General features: G+C 39.4%; 1 protein-coding gene across 2 annotated transcripts in view; it reads right to left on the bottom strand.

The window, feature by feature from the left end:
* syt6a (synaptotagmin VIa) overlaps positions 1 to 12262 on the bottom strand; it is an 82117-nt gene extending 69855 nt beyond the window's left edge. The window contains exon 1 of one of the 2 annotated variants that reach the window (XM_079801818.1): positions 11995 to 12262. In XM_079801818.1, the coding sequence (XP_079657944.1) occupies positions 11995 to 12151 (157 nt within the window). In that variant the 5' untranslated portion in view covers positions 12152 to 12262. The remainder of the gene's footprint in view (positions 1 to 11994) is intronic. The other variant, XM_079801819.1, reaches the window with a different exon arrangement.
* Positions 12263 to 14160: the final 1898 nt, after the last annotated feature.

The following is a 14160-nucleotide window of genomic DNA, read 5'->3' as shown; positions in this document are numbered from 1 at the left end:
TAGCATCCAGCATTCATGCACAAACTATGCATTGAGAACTAGCAAAAGTGTTTGTTTTCCAGTAGATGGCAGCAATCTTCCACTAAACTATGCACATTCATGTTTTCACCATGAATTAAACTGAGAAATGTAGATATTTAATGTGAATTTTAAATAAAATGTTGCTATTTTAAATAAACTTGTATATAAATATCATTACTAATTTTGGCAAATACATTTTAAAATTGCCATATGTCCCCTTAAAACGGCACAACTGTAGAGTAAAAACATTAGGCTATTAAAAAAGTGATATTGCATGCGTTTTTATCTACAAAATCACACTGGCTGGCCTCTCGAGAACCCAGAACAGCTGTTTGCATAAAGTTTAAGGTAAAACTGGAATTAATTAACGAACATTAGTATTTTACTACTATGCAATTAAATAAACTGTACATTCATTAGCCTACATCACTTTACACTGCAAAAAAAATGCTCTTCTTATTTAGTATTTTTTCTTGTTTCCTGTCCAAATATCTAAAAATTCTTAAATCAAGATGTATTTACTAGTAAAATGACAGATATATTTAGATATTTTTCTTTTCTTGTTTTCTGGGGGGGGAAAACACTCAAATGAAGAGATTTTTTGCATAAAACAAGCTAAATTATCTGCCAAATGGGGTGAGAAAAATTATCTTGTTTCTGTTTGGGACAGAAACAAGAAACAAGATTTCAATCAGAGACTTATTTTTCTCACCCCATTGGCAGATAATTTAGCTTGTTTTAAGCATAAACTCACTTAATTTTAATTTTATTTTCAAGAAAACATTTTACATTTTACTTATCTAGTAAATGCATCTTAATTTAAGAAGTTTTAGATATTTAGACTAGAAACAAGACAAAAATACAAAGTAAGAAGAGCATTTTTGCAGTGTTTCCCTTATCTTGCCTGCATCAGAGGGCTTCTGTCTTTTTTGACACTACAATTCGGCCATCCATCATAAATTACCAGGCAACTTTCACCGTGTCTACACCTGGCGCGAGCGGCCAAGCACCCTAAAAAATGAAAGCAATCCTGTCTACGTTGGATGCGGAGAGAGGCGACGCAACACAACAAATTCCCAACTTTAAACTGATCGCGCGTTATATTTCTGACGCACTTCAAGTAGCTCGGCGGGGGAGATTGATGAGGCGGACCGGGAAGATGTGGGGGACTTAGTTAAGTTAATATTTCAAATTAATATTAATAAAATAGTATCAGTAATACATTTTGGCGCCCCTATGGATGAGTGGCGCCCCTAGCATTTGCCTATTCCGCCTATGCCACGGGCCGGCCCTGCCGGAAACCGAGGGTGACGCAGATATGACGCAATCGACAGGCGACTCCCTCACACGCATAGCTCACACGTCCCGGCTCCTTGGTTAAAATAGCAATTTTCTCACGATTTACAAATAGTTGAAAACATTTGGGATATTCTAAGTACTCAACTGAACAAAATATATAACACTGGCCTAGTGATTTCTGGATGTTTTACTGCAAAAATCCTACATAGTTCACCTTTAAAGGACAAGATATCGCACCGGACATTTAAACTGTTTTTTTTTTTATTTATTTTTTTATTGTTATTATAGCCTAACCATAGGACTGACCTGAAGGAAAATGCTGTATCTAAATGCAGGTAGGCTAATGAATTCACTAGCTCTCACACAATATTCTACATAATAAATACAGTAGCTTCAATCAACAATATCAATGAGAACATATTATGTTTACGTTGCTAAGTGTGGTTGCGAAGGGTGTTGTGCAGTGATAGTGAATAAAACACAGAATTAAGGACAGGAACTAACCGTCTTGGCCAGTGAGCGTGACATTATAATATATGGTACAAAAAGGTGAAGATAATGCTTCTATTTGAGTTATTTGTTTATTATGAACATAATAAAGTCATAAGCATAACAAATTAACAGTTTAAGATTAATCATTTATAGTAAAGTCAACAAACTCCCTTGTAAATGCAGCTCTAAAATACACAATTGGCTTTGCATTAATCAAATCAAATAGCCTAGGCCTGTCTTGCCAAATGTCTACCTGCACTCTTTTTGATCCTTTCATAAATTTTCAATTACTGTTTGATTCCCTCAGTAAAATATGGTTTATGTACGCACAGGCAATTTTTCTGATTTGAGATTTAAAGACACCATGCAATTGTTTGACAAGTGCAGTTTTCTGTCCTGTTGAAACAGTAAGTCTGGGTGAGACATAGGCCTATTATTGAAGGAATTTTCTTCCCAATTCGTTCAAAGCAACAGATTCACGAAATACAGCTGTGTTGCAGTTCTGCTGTGGCTTTTGTTGGAACTATTACTTCACTGCAAAATAGAGCAAACAATACTGTTTCAAATGCACATCATTTAATTTTGAACTGTTGTATAAAATCAATGTAACTTGCATTTTTTGTGGATATTTGGGAACAATTGCATTCTCGCTCATACCGGGGCGGCAGTGGCTCAGTGGTTCATGTAGGTTGTCTATAAACCGGAAGGTTGGTGGTTCAATCCCCGGTTCCACCTGTCCAAGTGTCGAGGTGTCCATGAGCAAGACACCTAACCCCAGCTGCTCCCGACGAGCTGGATGGCGCCTTGCATGGCAGACACCGCCGTCGGTGTGTGAATGGGTGAATGTGAGGCAATGTGTAAAGCGCTTTGGAAGCCCATTGGTCTGTTAAAAGCGCTATATAAATGCAGTCCATTTACCATTTACCATTATCAGCATTAAAAACAAGAACTCACACAGGGTGTGGTTTTGTATCGAAGAGAGTTTGAGTCTTAAACTGATATGCACAGCCTGTCTATATTTGTTCATGGTAGTTGGTGCAAATCTTTTTACAAAGGTTCATTGTCGAGAACAGGAAGTAATGTAGCGTGATTTGTTATGGTAGAATACTCTACTTGTAACGTGCTTGGATGCCTTGGATGTGGATGGATGCAGTCAGTTTTGACAGCAAAAGCTGGGGTAATTTGATTGGATGTCATGTATTTGACTTTTTACGGCATTTTGCCTGTTAATACATGCTCGGTTTTATTGTTTTATTAAGATGGGGTAGAATTGAATGAACGGCAAAACTCTTTTTTTTCGCGTACCCCCTCTGTCACCTCACATACCGCTAGGGGTAGGCGTACCCCAGTTTGGGAACCACTGGTCTACCACTTACAGCACATATCAGAAACGAAATGCCTATTACCATATCTGAATTTTAAGTCCGGAGGTTTCCTCAGCACTTGATACACTGATATGAACAATGGCGCTGGTTTTTACGTATCAATTCCAGCACGAGTCCTCATCCTTTTGAAGTGCTGAAAATAGCGGCAACACAAACCAAACTCTTCCAGGCCTCAGCTACAACTACAGACCATAGTCTGTTTGTTACATTGTTTTGTTACATTGTTACATAGGTATGTAACAGGAAGTGAGACCGAATCGTTTCAGCAGTTCAGAACTGATTCTTTCTTTTACATTTACAAGGCAATATTTGAAAAAGCATAAAAGGGGTATTTTAATGTGTACACTGATCAGGCATAACATTATGTCCAAATATTGTGTTGGTCCGCTTTTGCTGCCAAAACAGCCCTGACCATTCGAGGCATGGACTCCACTAGACCCCTGAAGGTGTGCTGTGGTCATGAGCGCAGCCAGCTATGACCGAGGTCATCACCGAGGTCCGGGCCTCTGTATTTTTCCATATTATTGAGTATTAACACTACTTTAGTGCAGCAAGGATATTGACAGCACCAAGATCTTCTCATCTGAGCTGCCTGTGGTCTGTCACTGCTTGTCAATGTCCAAATATTTACGTTCACAGAAGCTGCTGAGCGCGAATTCGCATTTTGCAGTGCGAGTCCCGCGATGCTTCAGTAAACGGTGCGAGATGTAAGTAGCTAAACTAAACATTTTGTATTCGGTCCAGTTCCGACGCTCATGTACCCACTGTTTGCGCTTTTGTCGGTGGACAGGGGTCAGCATGGGCACCCTGACTGGTCTGCGGCTTTGCAGCCACATACGCAACAAACTGCGATGCACTGCGTATTCTGACACCTTTATTTCAGAACCAGCATTAAGGTTTTGAGCAATTTGAGCTACAGTAGCTTGTCTGTTTGATCGGACCACACGGACAAGCCTTCGCTCCCCACGTGCATCAATGAGCCTTGGCCGCCTATGACCTTGTCGCCGGTTCACCACTGTTCCTTCCTTGGACCACTTTTGATAGATACTGACCACTGCAGAACGGGAACACCTCACAAGAGCTGCAGTTTTAAAGATGCTCTGACCCAGTTGTCTAGCCATCACAATTTGGCCCTTGTCAAACTCGCTCAAATCTTTATGCTTGCCCATTTTTCCTGCTTCTAACACATCAACTTTGAGGACAAAATTTTCACTTGCTGTCTAATATATATCCCACCCACTAACAGGTGCCGGGTTATTCACTTCACCTGTCATAATGTTATGCCTGATCGGACTGGAGAAACTGGGAAGCTGGAAGAGAGGGTGACTCTCTGAGAAAACAAAGGAAATTAACATCTGAACTCTCTCTTGTGAAATTAGCACGATCACCCAAGTATTGCCTTAATTTACATTTCTTTCCCTTCACTGCCTCTTGCCATATCTCTCCTCTCCACATATTGAGATGACCTGAAATTCACCCAAAATCTACATGATTTAATGTGAACAATTACTATACAGTATTTTATGTTTGTTAGCATTTGCAACGTCTCAGTGTGACTGGTACAAATGTCTCATTCCCACAGAAGTAAGCCAAAAGGTAATAAAGGTTTTAAGAGTTTAGAGATATTTTGCTTACTGTGGTGGGTGTGTCCCCTGCCAATTGGTCTTTCGTGCATATTACCTCCTGTTCTCAATAAGGTGTAAAATACAGGTCTGGAGGCTTGATTAATGCAAATTCCCATTGTGAACTCATGTTTACATTTGAAAGAGGTTTCTGTCATGGTCTGGTATTTATTGAATGAGTGTTGTAGGAGGGTCAGGGCGCAATCCTGTACTCAGGTTCAGCTCGTAATGCTGTGTGTCTTCCAGATACTCAGTGTTATGCAATTGTCAGGTATGCGTCTTTTACTCTTTACTTCAGAGCATTTGATGTTATGTATTGATTATCTTTGAATTGATTATGTAATTGGCATGATACATTTGCCTGACTAATAATAAATTGTTACATTTGATTTTTATTCTGACTTACTCTAAAATGATTGCTTTTAGCGTTTTTTGTTAACGCAAATCTGCGACCAGGGTTAAGTACATGCTAGATTTTGGATTGTATGGAGCATGGGGCGAGATTTTAGATTTCTGACTAACTGCTTGACTTTAACTAAGTTGTTATGCAGTCGCATTCACTATAGGGGGCCAGATAAAATACTATTAAAATAATATGCCATTGTTTTATATTACTGGCCATAACCTCTGGTTACTTCTTCAGCTTTAACTAAGTTGTTATATGCGACTGTAGGGGGCTACATGGGTACTTTTTAACAATAGCAAGCATGGGCGGCATTGTTAAATCACTTTAGTCATAACCTCTGGTTAATGATCGGACTTGCGAATTTGTGATCGTGGGCCCGCATAACGGCCGGTGCGAGGACCCTGTGCGACTCTGAGAACCGAATGAACGATTTCAATAAGAGTAAAGAGTTAAATAGAATAATCAAATGTGTAGTTAAACTGTTATACAAATGACCTAATAACCAATCGGCATTCTAACCTAAATTCGAGGTCATGATAAAATGGAGTCAGATAAAAGTAAATTGGAATTAAAGCACTTTGCCACGCTGAAAAGACAGAAGGCGTAGAAACATTCACACGTTTATCGGAAGCTGTTTTCGGGATGATTGGGCAGGCCTTACAGGTGTATATGCTAATGTTAGTTTTCCATATTTTATTTTAACTTTATTTCAAGTACCAAAAATGATTTTTAATAGCTTTATCTGTAGTTACCAGTAATTTTGTCAACCTTTAGTATTACACAAGCATCTAGATGACCTTAAAGCTAATAGACATGGATTAAAAGCCATTTAATGAGGTCAGACATGAGCAAACCATACATACAAAGCAAAAATAAAATCCTTCTGTTCTTGTGCAAGATAAGTCATATATGATATTTTTCTTTTTGTCCCTGATGTACCGTGATGTTACAGTTCAGCTTGTTCACATTATACCCATAATGTCGGCACCCACTGTGATGGGCATATCTGCAGGGGTTCCAGATAACACTTCACAAGAAAACACAGCTACTTCAACTGAGCCTTTATGCAGGAAACAGGAAAGATAATGTCTCTAAAGCTTTGTCATTGTTGGAGCAGATGCTCTTGCTCCACCGTAACACCCAGGCTGTCTGTTAACACAGCACGACACAGAACGAGAGGAAGAGTTTGCTGCCAAACATGCTTCCTCATTTGCATTACACTGACAAGGAACATATTACAATACACGCCATATAATGTATTTGCATTGATTGATGGACTTTATACAAAACAATGAATAATGAGTACACAAAACTGAAATCATGTCTAATGAATTAGTGTCAAATATACTAAAAACGTTCATCATATATGGCTTAAAGATCCCATGAAATTATAATTTGAGTTTTGTGTTTTTTAGTTCACGTGCGTTAGCTTTGAGGTCAACAATTTGCTAGTGTACTTTTAAACAAAAATTGTAAATATAAGGTGATATTGCTGTTTACAATGTAGTCTTTCTCTTCCCGGAATACTGACCCAATACAATATATTGATGACTCATGTTATAACGATCAGTAATCGAATAACCTGAGATGCAACTTAATACCATGTGCAAAAATGGCAATGGAGTTTAACTGCTAATGACTTGATTTGTTTTCTTCAAAAATTGATATTCTTTGAAGCCATTAAAGCAGTGGAATTTGCCAGCAATTTGGTCTGTAAAGCATGAAGTATTTTCATCCAATTAGCAATAAGGGTGCTGCAACCTCTCCCTCCCTTCATTAATCTGTCAAGCAATTACCCTGCAGCTTTGGTTATGCAGCTGGTGTAGGCTGACTATTATGCCGCTATTCTGGGGTGCGTTTCCCGTACAATGACGTTACTCACTGCCTAACTACCATAATACGTTGCATCGTTGAAGAAAGCGACTAGCTAGTCACGACTGTTTCCGAAACTGTATTGTCGCAAATCTGTCGTTCAACATTCTTTTAATGAATTAGTTTGAGATCGAATTCGTGCTAGATTTTTTGCTATAAATTATGGACATGGCATCTGAGGAGTAATTCTCATTTTTCTCAGTTATTCTTAGGGTGGCCATGCTTCCGGAATTTGGCCAGACAGTCTGGATTTTAAGCCCCCTGTCCGGAGTTCGGCGCAGCCTCAAGCCGGACACTCACTTGTCCTCCTTTTTGGAGTTGCGCTGAATCGGCCTAAAAAAACCCTGCTCTAGAATCTTTATTGGGATGCAGCAGCATAGAGTCTAATGTCGTAAGATCTCTGGTCAAGCTAATGAATGGCTGAAAGCGGTGTCAAATAAATATCTGATAAATCATTGGTTAAAAGCGTAAACAAGCCATCTACATCATATCATAATGTTAACATGCGTGTTATCATAACGTGTGTCATCAGCTAATCAAATTTTGATGTGTAGTGATAGAACGCCCCAGAGGCCCAGCGATGTGTCGGCGCTACCCCCCACTGATGTCATCAGCCGTTTGAACTTTTGGCGGGTTGTGAGTAGACATGTGCCGGTAAACGGTAATACGATATACCGCAATAATGAACATGCACAATATTGTTATCGTGGGCACTTCAAAATACTGTCAATAATTATTTCTTACGAATTATTCAGATTTTTAGAATGCATTTTAAGAATACTTTACCCATCAACCGTTTAAAATGAACAATATGTCAAAGAGGAACGCGCACTGATGTAAACAAAACCCAATGAGCCGAGCACATGGCAAAGTGAAGGAGACATGCTGAAGTGCACATTCACTCTCTGACAGCAGAGGGCGCTGACGGAACAGCAGAAATGCAGCCGTTTCCCCGGTAACCCTCGTAAGCGCACATCACATAAACAAATACTTAAAGACTTAAGGCTATTCATTTTTAAACTTAAAAATGTTATATTTTATGTCTGGACTAAATTACATGCCCTAGATATTGTTTGAATATGTTCTGATTGTTATTCAGTCGCACACTTTACAATAAGGCTCTATTATTTAATATAAGTTCATTCATTAACAAACTGACAATGAAAAATACTTCTAAAACATGTATTAATCTTAGTTAAATGTAAATTTCAGCATTTAATAACACATTATTAATATCAAAAGTTGTAACTGTATTATTTAATGGACCTGAGCTAACACTGACTAACAGCTACTTTTTAAACTAACATTATCAAAGAATAATAACTGTAAAAATGTAGCTATTTGTTGATGTGAATGCATTAACTAGCGAGACCTTATTGTAGTGTTAACTACAATAAGTGTTACCTATTGTTCGTTATAATTCTTTAGCTCTTTAATATGTTTTAAATATTTGTTTACTTTATCCATTTTTGTGTATTGCTTTAATGTATTTAAATGTTTGGTTCTTTTTGTTATAAGAAAGTTATTAAATCTGTTATAGGATTATCAACACTTTTTTTGCAACGAATTTCAATATCGTGATAATACCGTATACCGTGATAAAAGCTTTGGCAATTAATCGCAACACGAAAATTTGATACAGGCACATGCCTAGTTGTGAGCGATCCTTTAGACCAGGTTTATACACACCTCGTTTTCAGACCAGCATGCCCATGGGCGAACAGATGGGCACGAGTTTAATTTGCTATTTAAACAACGTAGCGTTGGACGTGAAAATGATAACTGCGTTGGGCTAAAACTAGCAAAAAAAAACACTTGCGTCGCGCCTGCCATCGCATTGCGCCGGGTGTATGATAGGGCCCTATATGTGTAGTATGTTAATAGGCAAATTCGGATGCAGCAACTGGCCTTATGAGTCAATGAATCATTCACTGAACCGATTCATTCAAAAACACTGATTCATTCAGGAAACAACACTACTTTGTGTTGGCCAGAGACTATATCTGCTGTAGCTTTGTGTGGAACTATTTTCCGCAGATCAAAAATAGATAAAGTAACTTGCAGTTGTGTGTCTAAAATGTAATATTACCATAACTATTGAATAAAAGCATTATTGCATTCATTATAATAGCCAGCAGTATCGATATCATCACAGCTGTGAACAACATCTTGTGTGATATTTCTTAATTGTATTATATAGAAGCACCAATTTGTCAGATTTACAGTATTTTCTAGTCCATTTTGGCATTATCTGACAATGTGGTCAAAGAGAAGCTTAAGATTATTGAAGATGCTTAGCTAAAAACTATATACTGATCGGGCAAGGTGTAGCTGCAGCATGGGACAAATTGGTTTTCACACCTCTCTCTTTTCAGACCCCAGTCCCCTCAAGCTTAGGCCCCGACAACATGCGCTCATCCACCACAGCAACAATTACCCCGGTTTCAGAAAGACACATAATAATCATGTAAATTAGCCAGTGCTGCTGTTGGACTTGTCGTAATAGCATCTATTTGCCTCCGTTAACACCAGCGAAAGTCTGTTATCTTCCCAAGCTAAAATGGCTGCCAGCCAATTTAAGGGGTAAAGAGTGTGTATATAAAAGACATGAAGAGACGCATATGAATTATTGAAAGCGTAAACGCATGTAGAGCAAAACTCTAAAGCATAACAAACAAAATAGCTTATTTTGCACTACTTGCACTTGCTTTTTTTCTGCACCTGTAATGCAAAACTTTATTCATCTTTTCAAAGAATGCAGCACAGTGTATAATACATAATCATCCGCTACTAATGTCCTCTGTAGGGAGTCTGGCTTAATAAAGCCATGATGGGATTGTGAAAATGAGATACAGTCTAATTAGAGCAGATGTTGAAATCACCTCACCTGTGATCCGGCATCCATCATTTCAATAGGTTTTCTTGTGGACAAGGACAACTGTGAGGGTGTCAGTCTGTCTTTAGTTATAAAACAGCACTCCAAGCTCATAGAGGTGACTGTTGGTTTTTTTTCCACTGCGTGCGCCTCAACTTTAGACATCTGTTGAATGTTAATGGGATTGTGCTGGGCTTTCCATCCATCATTCACAGCCGCACTCTGTCCTACCATCCCTGAACAGCATATGTGCTTCAGTTGAAACACTTCCAATATAACCGTGTAGTAACTACTTTAGTGCACTCGCAAAAGAACGAGCTTGGATTTTAAACGCAGAAACTTTTTTGGGTTTTTTTGCCTCCGCCAGAGTTTTCCAAAGATTATCAATCACAGACGGACATGTTGAAAGCCTCAGTATAAGACAAGGCATCTGACATTTGAAGACGCTGAAAACCGGTTTGTTTACAGAATCGCAATTATTTGGCAGACAGCAAAAACACAGGAAGAAACGCTGCAAAATGATAAACAAATGTAGTACAAAAACAACATTTTGTCAACGAGACATGCAAGATTATCACCTTCTCGCACAATTATCTCACAATGTGAGATTTTCCATGCAAATTGCTCCTGAGGAACATTTCCTCCCCCTTACCAAACATAGCAAGCAGACTGACATTTCCCTCTGAGGGAAACCCGACACTCGGCTTTAAATCTGCCCAACAATAACAGAAGAGCCCCTATTCAGCTTTTATCTGGCACTAGTGATTCACAGTGATGGTCCAATAACATGCCGTGGCATTTAGTGCCCCCACGGCTCAGCCATGGATGCCAATGGTGGGCTGGAGGGCCTTCGATTTGCCTAGTGAGGTTAATACAAAGCGACAAGATTTTTGTCTGCATTCACATGACACATTTCTTCCAAGCAGGGGTCTGTCAACACATCGAGATGACAGAATGACAAAAACAAAACCAGCCAAAAATACCAGTCTCGCTGCAAGCAAACTGATTGCAAACTGAGACCTAAAAAAAAAAGTTGAATTGAAATAAAATAAAAACAATTCTAAATAAATATACAATATACATGAAATTAGAAGCAGCCTTTTTACATTAGAAATAAAATATTAGTCATAATTATTTTAAATGTTTTTAATACATGTAAAATGGTTGCTTTTAATGCAATGCTTTAAAAAAAAATATTAACAATGAATATATCTATTAAAAATATATGATATTCTTTTCTAATAGATGTAAAATATACACAATGAAAGCAGGCATTTTACAGTAGCTTTAAAAATACATTAATAAAAGATATATATTGTTAAGTAAAATGGTTGCTTTTAATGCAATGCGTTTTTAAATGTCCTTGCCCTTTCATCTTCAACAATTTAATTGAATAACTGCAATATTTCCACACCTTCCAAGCACCCTTACATACCTGAAAAGTTAAATGCATTTCATTTATTAAAAAAGGACAATTTAATTATCTAACAGTCCTAGGGGACCCCAACTCAAGAAAACATGTCAAAACTATGCCTGCTACCAAAACATGGTTTCAGATAAGGCTTCCACACATTATGAAATGTTTTAGTCTACATCTGATAAAAATACAACATCGTTCTGATAAAAGCATGAGCATAATGTTTCTGTCACAGTGCATAAGCACAAAATCTGTGGCAAATCCAAACGATTTTTATCTCTCAGGGACACTGAACAGATATTGCCAAAGTAATTTTCTTAACAGTAAAGTCTGATGGGAATCTTTGGCCAGCAGTGCTGGCAGTTCTGGACTTAAATAATTATTCCCACTACAACCCACACAACGCGGTCCAACCGTGAGTGATGCTATAATGAGAGCAGGTAATTTTAACTTCATGGCTCTGTTTCACAATTGTTTCTGAGCCAAAATACAGCATTTCTGATTTAAAGGAGGTACTCATTCAGAAAATAAACAACTACAACAACATAATCCACTCTACAAATAGCAGAATTGTGAATCTAAAGAGAGAAAAAAATCGTCATTACCCGACTCTTTGTGGTTGTACTCTTGGTTGGAGATGAGAAAGAGGAACTCCTCACAGGTGTCGTGGTCCAGCCGTGGGCTGTCCTGCATACAGAGGTCAACTATGAGAGACACTGCCTTCTGACAGATCATGTCATGCCCTTTTCCGGCAGCAGTCATGCTCCCTGACGCATCCTCTGCGTTACTGGCTCCGATCTGAACACACCCCCTCCAAACGCAAGTTTCTCCTGCTGCTGATTCTTATTGTTCCTCAAATGCATGTGCAAGAATGTGTGTGTGAGTTTTTGTTTGTGCATTTATGTGGGTGTATCATGCCAACGTGTGTGTGTGTGTGCCGTGCTTAATGATTCACTAACGCCCCCAGGTATTTAAGAGACGGCGTTATTGCATCACATTTAATCTCAAGATCCTCAAATGAAATGCAACAAATGAGTCCAGCAGTGCAGGAGGGAGGCTGTGATTTATAAAACACTGAGCATCTGCCTCCTTTAGACCCTTTTTGCTCTCCGCGCCCCCGCCCCACACCGATCCCTGTGCCCTGTAATGAAAAGCCTCTCATTATGACCATTGGGCTTGTTTTTCTCAGGTCGATGTGTCCCTCAGTGCCGCCGCCTCTTCTGAGTCTGTCCTCAGAGATCAGAGCCCTGTGCATACGTGTGAACAGAGAGAATAGTGTGTGTTTATGTACCATTTGTGAGTCTTTAATGACGCTTCTGTTGGGCAACTATGTGGAAGATTCATTACTCCAATTTCTCTTTTATGATGACTGTAACTATATGTGGCTGTTTGTAGTTAACTGTGTTTACATATTCGCTGCCTATGTGATATATGGGGATTTTAATATGTTCAGAGCACTCAGTCAACAGCCGTATTAACTCCATGCAACTGAACTGCCAAGAGGAATCAGTGTTATGGGCGATTTTGTATCTGTAAGGAAAAACAGAGATATAAAGATATAAAAAGATATACATATACACACACATGCATGTATGAAATATGAAACGCATGTATACATATATATCGTTATTTTATAAAATACAAAACGAATAATGAAATATATAATGCAGTAATAACTAAAAATATTCTTGGTCCATCTACACTGTACAAAATGTCAACCCACTAAAAATGACTAATTATGACCTTACATTATTAAATAAAAACAAAGTGACTACAGCAGTGATGAGTTCACTGCACTTTGACCTTTTTTGAAAAACTCTGAAATTAACTTCCAGTTAATTTCACTTGTCTGAAGAAGATGAAGACGGACTACAGGATTATAAAATATCAACAAGGTTTATTAAACTGGAAGGCAGCAGGCGTAACAGTGTGCACTAACAGAAATAACAACCAACAACTGAAGCGTGAACAAATAGGAACTTAAATACACAGTGGTGATGAACTAAATGATGAGCAGCTGAGATGAATGGTTAATGTGTATGGAAACAGATGAGTGGCAGAAAACAAAGACAAAGAGCACAAATGATGAATACAAACTAAAAGTCCATGAAAGTGAAACTAATATGAACGGGTCCAGATATCGCTGACAGAACGCCCCCTACCAGTAGGCGCGACCTCGCTCCGTAATTGAAGGAGGGATGGACGGGGCTTTGGAGGTGGCCGAGGCGATGACGCAGGGAAGGAGACAGGAGATGGTGAATTTCGGATGATGGATGGCGTCCAAAGGCACAGACCCAGATCCCAGAGATTACATCCCATGGCGGAGTCGAGGGAGGGAGGAGCCAAGGTGGAGTAGATACTGATGTCAACTGGGTGATGGCCGACGGAGGTGGAGCTGAAGGATCCCAGGGCACAGACGGAGAGCCGATGGAGCAGAGTGACATCGCTGGCACAGGAGGCCTAGGTGATGTTGTGGTGACGAGCGTCTGAGGTGGAGCCAGACTGCCTGAGGACTGAGGCGATGCTATTGTGTTGGAGGACAGAGACGTACCCGAAGGGATGGAGGAGCCCGCTGCAGCCGTGGGGGTGGAGGAACGGAGTCCGTGGCGGAGGTGGAGTGACGACTGACCAAGGGAGCCGGTGGGACGAGGGAACCCGGTGCAGCCATAAGGCAGAGGGTGTCTGGTGGAGCCGAAGGTGGGAGGAGCAAAGGCAGAGCCACAGGTCGACAAGCCGAGATGGAGTGGGGTGATTAGAGGCCGGAGGCGGAG

This window comes from Gobio gobio, assembly GCF_949357685.1.
Source record: "Gobio gobio genome assembly, chromosome: 21".
Classification (NCBI taxonomy): Eukaryota; Metazoa; Chordata; class Actinopteri; order Cypriniformes; family Gobionidae; genus Gobio; species Gobio gobio.
This window is presented reverse-complemented; position numbering and strand designations above follow the sequence as displayed.